This window comes from Hyalella azteca, unplaced genomic scaffold (genome assembly GCF_000764305.2).
Source record: "Hyalella azteca isolate HAZT.00-mixed unplaced genomic scaffold, Hazt_2.0.2 contig15814, whole genome shotgun sequence".
Taxonomy (NCBI): Eukaryota; Metazoa; Arthropoda; class Malacostraca; order Amphipoda; family Hyalellidae; genus Hyalella; species Hyalella azteca.
The window spans coordinates 20798-32517 of record NW_025945651.1 but is presented as its reverse complement, the minus strand read 5'-3'; the positions used below and the strand labels follow the sequence as shown (position 1 = coordinate 32517).

Genomic DNA, 11720 nt, shown 5'->3' with positions numbered 1-11720 from the left:
TTGAATAATTTTCTATAAGCTGTGCGTCGTTTTCTGACCTTGATGCATAGATCCTTAATGAATTGTTCATTATTTTATATTCACAAGAATGATTGGATATGGACTTATCATGCTCCACGAACTTTTAGGCAAGCCACCACCAAACTGCGGAACGTGATTGCGGTATTATATTCCATCAATCTTCCTCACAGGTGACGAAGCTTCAGCTGATGTCGAAGTATAGACGCGCGGCAGCAAGCATCGCTGCAGCCATGAAGCTCGCAACGCTGCATCCTTTTCCCCCTGTAGAAAATTACGAATGTCCGTGAAGCAGCGATGACTAACATAACTTATATGCAGCACCTTAACTCTCTGAAATTTGATTTCATTTCAAGATTTGAATTTTTAACTATCTATTGAAACATTTAACTTTAGTGGCATCTTGTCCAAATTAAGTTTTTATTTGATCGAAATTATTTTTCGTATATTTTTAAAATTTTTTTATTCCCAGATGTGATTTGACTGGAAAGATTAGTCCTCAGAAGCATCTTGGGACAAAAACTGTGATATATGAGAACCACCTCGTCTGACCGGCAGCTTGGATCGGTGAGATAAATGCGCAGGAACAACGACACATCAGTCGTATAGTGCATAGTAAGATAAAAACAATTAAATAATAAACACAAATAAATTTTAAACGCACGTAAATATTGAACGCAAATAAATATCAGACGCAATTAAATATTGTTCACAGAGTGAACGAGTGAATGAGGGCGTTGGAATTTCAATAACCGTTTCCTCATTGTTGTTAATTAGGTTCTCCTCGTTAAGTGAGGACAATATTTATAATTGTTGAGTAATGTTACTTCTCTGGTCGTAATGAATGAAACTATTCTAATTTAATTTTTTCCTGTCATCTAAACAGTGCTTCTCATAGCATTGATAATATCAGGAGTTTAAATACAGACAAATATAAGATAATATAAAATAATCTTCAAATAATAATTCTTAGGAAAATAATAAGATACATGGTAAGTTCCTAGAAAAGAGGTGATTTAGCCAGTCAAAAGTAAAATAAAACAGTATAAATCTGAGGAGGGGAAGAAAGGAGTGAAATTAGATTGCTGCATGAGAGGCCTTGGCCAATTCGCAAAAGGCAACGGTCATTTCCCTTGGGAAAACCGTAAGAGAAATACGGAAGTTCGGATAGATTGGCAAGACTGCAAGACTGTCCCAGACAACTAATGTCCATCTAGCATCGGGACGTCCTCATGCCAATTGGAAATGTCCGAGCCTTCACAAGATCAATAGCTCACCTCGAGCCCCGGAGTTTGAGAAGAAGTAATCCCTCATCCTGACCCTGAGGGTTTTGACGGCCCTGTCTTGCAAGGGCCCGAGGCTGACGCGACACTCGACCTGTACGCTGCCGCCGGCCTCCACCACCTGCACGCAGCGGTACGATGCGAAATTCAGTATCCAATTAGGAGGAAGACATGAAAATGTTACTGCTACATGAAACTCATGCTATATTAGTAACTATAATGACAACTCAATAACAATTGTATTCAGGAGCGTTGGAACATTTATTAAGAAGAAGACAGCGTGTCTGACCTGCTGGGCGGGGACCTTGAGGCTCAGAGCTTCTGTGCCTCCGCCGGGCGTGTGACCACCAAGCGCCTCCAGCAGCGGGGGGCCGACCTACGGAGGGACAGAGAGGCGATCTGTTAAGACAAGCAGAGACTTAATATTAGTATCGAAATGAAACTCATCATTAATTGCGGCGTTGATCTTGAGAGTTGATGACATTAGGCTCGATCAGATTAGTAATATTTTTCAACCACATTTTATAGTGATAAATTTGGTTATTCACGCTCATCTAAACCTATTGTCAGTTTAGAACCAGGATATCTGTTATTATATTCGGTTTCAATATGATAACAATTCGCTAGTTGCGGTTTTATAATTAAAGTTACTTTGGTCATCCTGTTCTCACGTAAAACAATGTCTATTCAACTAACATTTATTTCCGAAGAATTGAAATTATGTTCTTGAATTCTCCTAAGGATTGTCAATTTTGTTAGTAAACTGTGCAGTATTCAGCATCATAAATTGTGCGAAAGTACTTTAAAAAAATTATCGGTAAATTTCGATCCCTGTTTAAAAAAATTCTCTGTTAAATTGTCACTGAAAATTTTTGTATTCACAAAATACGAAAATTTAATTGCACATAAATTATTTCATGTAGAAATTAGCATATCTATTTCATATTTGGCCGAAACTTAGTGAATGATCCGGTATTAAAACATTGTACTCTGTATTCAATTATCATTGATATTATTGAATCTTATTCAGTCTCCCAGCCGGTAGGCAAAGTTTTACATTTATATGTTTTCAATATTGTATTGAGCAGATAATCAATCTATTTTTCTTCTCAATCAAATATCTTTAGCTTTCATAGTCAGATGATTATTTGAAATGATCGACAGGGTAATTTTGCAAAGGGATAAGGTATATGACATACGGTAATTACACAGAGAGATAAGGAACATGATCTACAAGATCCCGGTGAAAATATTACCCTGGCGCCAGGCTTCAAACACACCCACAAACATACACACAAACGTTAAAAAATATATAGCAGTTCTAACCGGATCAGTTAAATTAGATTTGCCTGGAATGGACGAAGGAGACAAATTTTAGGCTGCCCTAAGCAAATGAAAACATTTAAAGTTAGGCGTACACACTAAAATTTATATTCCGTAACTCCGTGCAATTGTTTACTCTGACTGCATGTTCGAAGTACACCATTTGACGGTATCGGCAAGCGCATTCAGTTCCAGGGCAGCGAACGAGGATTTATTGACACACCAAATTGGTGATTATTGAAACTTTTCATCGCACCTAATGTGGTGGGTGGCAGTTGCCATTTGTCAACCATCAGTCAAGGTCAGACGTCACTTTTCGCTGTCTTTGCCACGCCACCCAATCGATGGGAAGAAGGGCCATTTGTGGCTGCCGCAAGCAGAGGAGTGGTTACGTGCCACAAGTATTTATTTACCACTTGAGTGTTTAATACATGTCGCAGTTATTAAAAAAGAATGGTGAACGGTGTAAGTTCGGTAAATAATTGTAAGTATTCTGACGGCCTTTGACCAGATTTTTTAATGCAAGTCGTGAGTCGGTATGGAGATGACGGTCGGTCGCAAGAATATGCATCGAGATTCACGAAATATTAGATCTAGATGAATGATTGCGAAATTTTGACCTCGTGCAATAATATATAATAAAATATTTCCCATCAGTATCTGAAAGAGATTCCGTAATTTTGAGCAAAATTTGTGGAAATTTGAACATCTGGAAAAAGAAACTTGAATCGATAATAAAATGTTTACACGTGATTTGTTAGCAACGCATGTGGTTGAACAATTATATATTGATATGCGTACTGTAATTTTGTTACATTAAATTTTAAAACTGTCTATGTTTGGGCTTTAAATCTGTAGAAAATATTTAAAAAATGGGCTTTAGAAATGCAAAACATTTTTTCACTGCATCAAGTCGGCAAAGGCCTCTCACGTTAATATTTTCCGACAAATAAACACGCTACAGAATCGTTAGAATTCAAAATCCTTACGCACCTTATAATTTTGCTTCACGTATTATATTATATCGTGATTTTTTCTAAATATTCTCGCGTGCAGGCCACAAAAATACTAGTAAAATAATAAACAAAAGATGTTTAAATTGAAATATTCTTCAATGAATAAGAAGAAAAATATCCAAAGAAAAGAATTTTAAATTTGTCTGACTCGATAATATGAGGTGCGCAAAACGGAATCCAAAATGCAGACAATGTCATCAAAAAAATTTGACACTTTTTATCATGTTTTTGGGATTCGCTGATGAGAGCGGCGCCTCCATTATGTGGCGAGCCTCGCGTGTCTGCCTCGCTGCGAGCCTCGACCATGTCACCACACTGCGTCGCTCGCCAGGATTTACGTAATCGAAAAGCAGAAATCATTACTCGGTATTATGCAAATACCGCGCCAGGGAGCAATATGAGAGCAATACATGCACCTTCCCCCAGACTGTGACCAGACTCTGGCTCCTTGTCACTTCTGAGCGAGTAACACATGCACCTTCCCCCAGACTGGGACGAGACTCTGACTCCTTGTTACTTCTGAGCGAGTAACACATGCACCTTCCCCCAGACTGGGACGAGACTCTGACTCCTTCAAGTCTGTCGTGGGGGAGGCTGTATGAGAATGCATTTGTTTGTCAAGGCTCGCAGAGGGAAGAGATTTGCTGCATAAATAATACCTGTGCGGCTAATAGAAAAATGATTAGGAAATTATAATACAGTAGAGGTTTTAAGTTAGGTAATTTAACTCATATATAAGAAAAACAATTGATGATTCGCAAAGAAAAATAAAGAATTTGAGATACCATGAAATATTTTATAAGAAATTTTTCCGTGTGAACGTTGTAGCGACTAGGAAGATTAAGTGTTTATATTTTTAGCGAACCTTTTGTTAGCTTAGTTTTAATAGTCTATTTTTTATGCGCTCCTATGATTTACTTGTATATCCGACCTTTTAGAGTGTGAAGATAGCCTACAACATAACACTAGTTTCATGCTAGCTCAGTTCGTAGCCCGCGTCAAAACTGCCCAAAATATTTCGGTGCGCTGATTTATGTCTTCATATAAGTTGTTCATAGTTCTGATGATTATTTGTTACTCTGAATATTATAAGCATACGATGAAGTTTATAGGGTTAATATATTTTTTTGTTCTTACAGATACAACTTTTTAATCCAATAAAAGGTAAATTTGTTGTTGAACCGTGGTTATCCTAAAAAACGCGGACTTGCGTCAAACCAAAACCCAATAAAACGAAAAGCGTTTCAAATTAAGTGTAAATTAGGATATTTGAAATTAGGGAACAAGATGCGCGATTCGAGAGCTTGAAAATGAGTGCACGGCAATGTAGGCATTGGTGACGACCTCGTCTTATTGGTGATAGGTTTCCGCTAACACCAATGAATTATTATTCTCGCGTGCAAAGGACTCTTGTTTAGTACTTTAACGCATTTAATTTCACCTCTAGGCCCGGCCCAACGCATTATAACCTTTGGGCCCGTTTGTTGTTGCTACGAAGCTTGCCGTAAGGCTCTTTTCTGATACGCGAATCAGCTTGCTAATCCATCTGCCGCGATGTGAATATTCGGGTCAATGCGTTACCTTAAGTTTCTCATACTGCGTCAACTTGCTCTCTTTCTAACCATAAAATTCTTGAGGTAAGGCCGATATTTAATTATCAACATAACCTTCTTTAATCATTACTAAAGGGTCGTAAAACCACTTTCTAATACCGACTACAGCAATATTTTAGATGGTGTGTAAATTGGTCAATCTTTCATTATATAAATTTTGAATCATAATCAGCGCAAATTGATCATATATTCAGTTGTCACTCTAGAATGAATTCTTAATAGCTATTACTTATCGCTTCAAGTATAATTACGCTTCCTGTGTGTTCATCTTACTGTGGATGTAGTTGTCGGCTTATAGCGGCCGCCTCCTTGTTCTATTTTGATGTTTGTCAGTTCCTGTTGTGTTTGTTAGGTTTTGAAGTATGAAATGGATTATGGCCGTGTTCATTTCTGCCATCGTTCACATTGGAAACATTAAATATAATTATTGTTGACTGTGAAATATGTCAGCTCATAGCGTTTCTTTACATAGGTATACCGTTCATTCTTCATTTCAGCGCTGAATTTTAATTTCGACTCCAAGATTCTTTTGCGCATTCAGAGAACTTACAGTGCATTCTCAATAATAAAATCAATCAAAAGAGTTATATTCGCGTTATTTCATCATAATATTTAGTAAAAAATTTATATTACAGTAAATTCTTTCAGTCAGAGAAAGAAATATATACATTTATGTTGTTCTTCTGTATAAGTATGATTAAAATTAATGTTATGCTTTTAAAAATTTCCGGCTTGAATTTTGAAACATGGAAAGGGTAACCAGGCACCATTTTTATCACCCGCTTTGGCTACTTACACATTTGCATTGAATTTGACAATCCTTATTGGTCGATTAGTTTTTTTGAACTTTATTCATTTATGCAGCGGAGTCGTTAATTTTGTTAGATCATTACAACGTGGTAAAGGGAAAAGTCAAAATTATTAATTATCGTTCAGAGCTAACAGTTCTACCAGAAATCTCGTTGCCATAGCAGCATGCCGGGGCATCACAAGACTCTCAGGCTTCAGACAATAGTAATACTCCCGCATTAAGCCGCTGCTGACATTACAGTACATTATTGCCAGCTATAATTTTGCTGAACTAAACAAAAATTCTATCTAAATTACAGAGCAAGAAAATTTTACACAATGTATTCATGGACAAATCTAAAATGTGAAAATTAAATGAAACTATAATTGTAATCGAGGTTGCCCTAAGTCGCGGGATATAAGAGTGATATAGAAGAGAAATGTATAACATTCTACCATGCAAGATTACAGCCAGAATAATTTCTGTACGATAGTTAATTTGAAGTCATATCCATATAAATGAGCATCCGAGAAATGAAAGAAAGACGCAGTTTTCCGATATTGTCTAAGCTCTAAGGCATTGTAAGTTTGGTTATCCTAATGCACGACTCCATTTGAAAGACGTGAAGGCCCATCAAAAGACACTGGATATTAAAAAAACATAACTCGGTACTCACTGCTGTGAGTGACAGAGAGCGCATTTTCTCAAAATCGACGAAAACGTAAAGTCACGGATGGATCGACGGACGGACAGACGGACGGACGGACATGACGAGCACAATAGCGCCTTTTTTCCATAAATGAGAAAATGCGGTAAAAATGAACGATCGAAGACGTAATTTACTAATTGGCCTATCAGGCTATCTTAAGATGAGAGGACTGGCAACGCGGTGGCGTCTCCAGAGCAGCCAGCGCTTGCATGGGACGTAAGCGGACACTGCGACGGGCGAGTGGGAGGATTAATGAGGCGGAATAGCGCTCTCATTTCAACTGTTTTGAGTTGTCCTTGACTCGCTGAAACTGGCTTCAACGTTCAAATAAAAAGTGTAACACGGACGCTTTATTTGAAGAAGAAAAAATTTACATAATATCCTAGCATTTACTGAAGAATTCTTAATAAGTGTTATATGTTCGGTCGTGTAGCCTTTTCCTATTGCAATATTTTAACATGAATTGTTAGGCAAACCCTGAACAGTCTCAGCCATTTCAAAGAGGAATCGCAATACTCCGCCCTCTCTCGCAAATTAATTGATTTATAATATTGATAGAAATGCGTGGAGCTCTCACGTCATTCATTAATACATAAGTTACTCAAATCTTGACTTTAAGTCAATAAGAAAGTCAAGTTTAAGAAATAAGTTAAAAAATTTACATCCAGGTGATGTGATTGAGTCTAAGAATGTACCAAAAAAATATTCAATTAAATGGCAGAAAGTAGCTAAACAACATGATGAGTTGATTTTGTATTATGTGATTCATTGCATTATTTCCGTGGCGGGTCCCTATCAAGCGTAACAAGGAAATTGCGTACAAGTTATTGGGACCGAGCATCACAGAGATTTATTTGATTGATTAAATTTACACTGTGTTTTATATTCCATGCTGTTAATATCCAAGTTTTAAAATAACCTCTCAGGTTTATTTTCCTAATATCGTCATTATTAATTATATACAAACTCGTTATCATATTTTTATTTTTTAATTACTGATGACACTGAACAACGCACTTGGATGATTCCCAGAACTGCTATGAAGCATGAAAGGTTTTAATAATGTTGAAGATGTTCCTGCAAGTTTGCCCTGAGCCGCTCACCTCTTTGCCGTCAATGTTACTGCAAGTTTGCCCTGAGCCGCTCACCTCTTTGCCGTCAATGTTACTGCAAGTTTGCCCTGAGCCGCTCACCTCTTTGCCGTCAATGAGCCAACTGAGCCGAGGCTGCGGCTCAGACGGCGAGTCTCGGCCGTGATGACACGTCACGACGATCGTGTCCTCAGGCTCGTACATGTCGCGCACGCCTCTTATTTCTGGCGGGCCCAAGCGAGCACCTTATGAAAAAATGGCAATTGAAAATTTAATAATATCATGAAAAATGTGTGTTTGTTTGTGTTTACGTTTTATGACTGTAATTGTAAATATTGAGGTTTCTCGACTTCGTTCACACAACACCCTTCGAACAGGAATAGTACTATAATCAGAAAATCAAATTTTTATCTAGAATTAGGAAGCACCACTAATTTATTTTCAAATTTAGCACAAACTTTGTATGTATAACGTAAATGACGATATTTAGCGCGTTATTATATATTATTATATATATTATATTATTATGTATAATGTATTTAGACTAAATAGCGAGAAGCGCGTTATACATTGATATTTCTTTAGTTATTATGACTGTTTGAATGAGATTGTTCTTCGCCAGTTTTAATAAAATCGGTTGTGAAGGAATTTGCGAGTCTTAAGTCTTATTACCAAGTCCTGACAAGTCCAGCCAGTATCTATCAGGGGGCCTTTCTAAAAATCTTGTTGCCTGGGCTTTGAAAAGTGGTAGCTAAAACGTCGTACTTCGCAAGATTAAATTAATTCGTGTCGTAATTTTCTTGTACGCCTCCGTATCTTGACCATTATAGCCTTGTCTTTAGGCCTGATCTTCGAAGCACAAGTTCCAGAGCGTCCCGGCGGCAGGCCCGTAAATGTGGGAACGAAACGCCCGATTATGTAAAGCAGCCTTCGCTTCAGCGCGACATAATACTTTCGCCGTTACAATGTCCGCCATGAGAACCATTAATGTAAGTCTGCCTCGAGATCTTGAAAACAAGTTCGTTTTGGTTCTCATCATCACCTAAACTTGATCGAGTTTTACCTTGAGCTTATAACTACGTAGCGCATATTTTAAAGAGTAGTCCTTCTTCTTTCTCAATTAATCGGCTTCAAACTTTTAGACTGGTAATTTACTTAAGCTGTTCAAAGTTCCACTTGTAAGTTTAACGGGATATAAATTTGAAGTATTTTGGGAGTCTACTTAACATTTGGGAAGGAGGGTATATTTTTTTGCGAGAGTTGGAACTTGATCAAAAATTAGGTTATACGTACAAAGAGAAACCTTTCAAATATTTTGAAATATCTTATATAAATGAGATTAATCTTCCGAACTTGCTAACTTTCAACCGTGTAATTACGTGTAGAAGATAACCTTCCTTTTACTGCCTAATCTTCACGAAGCCAACTTCCCGATTTTACGTTTACCTTTCCAGACTCACTCAGCCTAGGAACCAAGCTACACCCCGCGTCCGTCGTGTCAGACTTGGGATCTTGCATGAAAAATTAAAGTCCCCTTCTGGGGGCCTCTTAGCGAAGCATTCTCTGGCACGATGTAAGCCCTGTCTGCTATACTGGCCATTTACGGTCCTCACTTAATCATCTCGCCAGCGCGAGTGCCTTTTGAGATTTCAGGATTGGTGCAATTGAGTTACATTAATGGGACTGCTGGCGATTTTTATCTGCGAATCTAGTAGTTTTAAAGTTTTAAGTTATCATTATTTGTCTTAATTATGACACACCTCGATTTCAGACGAAACGGGATTAAGGAACTATTAAATCAACGTAAAGTAGGCGCCACAGGAGTCTGCCCACGGCATGTTTCAGATAAGATTTTTCCTGAGCTAAGATTCATGTTTTTCGTTACTGGCAACATCAAAACACCGGAACTGAGTTGAAAAATATGGGACAGGGACTCCTTCCTAATATCCTGAGACAAGCTGCTTAGAATAGCCCGTGTTTATACCCTCGCAGAATGTAAACAATTTTCCGTAAACAATAACAACTCGACGATTCATTAATTTTTACGTATTAAAAACGTACATCATAATTATAAAAAATTAGGTTATATCGTAGCATTTTACTTAGATTTAATACATGAAGACAATAGAAAAATTCATATATTATACAACTTTGAATGATGAGGTATTTGAAATACTTTTAATACATGTTAAAATTGATCGTTATTCCATGTGACATTATATTAGGTATCAAAGACACTGACTGCGCTTCGCATGTTGACCGGCTTCTTTTAGCTCAGAAGCTACGCGTTAATTTTACATTGAATGGTGGTCTGTGTAAGCTTCGACTATGAAAACAAGCATTTGCATTTTTTTTAGCAAAATGGTAATTCATCACACAAAATTACAGCTACTAAATAGAAACAAAACGAGAAAAAAAAACTAGATTTAATAGGTTATGTAAAGCTTTCAACGACGACTGACGTACATGATCTTATATCGCATTAAAAAAACAAATAATCTTGAAGTTCAATGTGTCGTATCTCTGCATTAACCGAATTAATGCTCATGATTTTGTAGAAAGGTATTGTTATGAAAATTTTTAATGCCAATTTGTATCACCCGTGAGAAGGCCTCAACGTGACAACTTGTTGTTCTAATACGGGGTACTAAAAAATAGTTAGGGTATTTTCCGTACTCCAATAATACAATAAGGCAAGAAAGTTTTCAATGGATCGAGCAACACACATCAGGGCACTATCATAAAAAATACACTGAATATCATCACTATTTCTCTCCTTCGCGAGCACACTCCATAGATAGCATTTTCAACATTAATATCTTTGGCTTGCATAGCATCTCTTGTCCAGAAGAAATTGCGGCAGAATAAATGCTTTGGTGGTGGTGGTGCTGCTATTCTATTCAACGCATGAATGGAAAAAGTTCCTTTAGAACGGTACTATCAACAAAGGTTTTATTCTTGGTCCGTTGCAGCATTCTGCAACCCAAACATGTCACCTCAGGAATGCTCAGTGCTTCACATAAACCTCTGTATTGTGTTATTAATGCTGGACAGGATGGACCAGCGGTTACAGTTCAGAGTACCAGGATTAGAGCAGAGAGGTGCGGGTTCGAGACCGCAACAAGCTGCGATTGTTTTGCGACGCTATAAGAATCAGCGACAAGCGTATGACCCTAATAAACGCCGAAACAGCTATTTGCATTATAATATCAATTATAGGTGGTTTTTGCTTTCTAACATGATTAATGATGCTGCAGTTTTCTTGTTATTATAAACATGTCGTTGACGCACTTGATTCTGTGTAATAGCATTTGATTAGTTCACATAACAATGATTTACTAATTTGTTCTCGTGCCTTTGTCATGGCCTATGAAAATGGATCCTGAGATGATTAAGATAGATACACGTTGAAGAGATTTTGATGTTAAATTTGATTCACATATTAAAGAACACATATTTCTTCTAAATTCACACGTTAAGAAGAAATTTCAAACATTCCCAAATATTTTTGCCCCCCACCCAAAAAAATCTAATTAAGCGTTTTCAGTGCTCATCTAGCATGACGGGCAAGTTAATTTAACAACATCAACATTATTAATTTTTTCGCATAGTAGAGGAATCATTTAGCTCAGTACATCGTCAAGTAGCAAACAAAATCGCATATATAAACCACGAAAATGGCCAATGCTATATTATACAGGCTTCAATGTTGAAATTACAGTTTCGAATTATTTTTAAACCTCAAGATCATAGGGATTATTACATCACATTGTGATACTACGAAAGGATCTCGATCCAAGACGGAGCCAAATATTTATTGCATTCAAATTTATTTCATTTGAATGAGGTTCGCGAACCTCGAGGCTAAACAATATCG

General features: G+C 37.2%; 1 protein-coding gene across 1 annotated transcript; it reads right to left on the bottom strand.

The window, feature by feature from the left end:
- Positions 1-202: 202 nt before the first annotated feature.
- On the bottom strand, positions 203-8088 carry LOC125179224 (the record flags this gene model as incomplete). The annotated part of the gene is made up of 4 exons (XM_047884662.1): positions 203-282; positions 1296-1422; positions 1591-1677; positions 7946-8088. Coding segments are annotated over 4 exons (437 nt in total), but the record flags the coding sequence as incomplete, so codon positions are not given.
- Positions 8089-11720: the final 3632 nt, after the last annotated feature.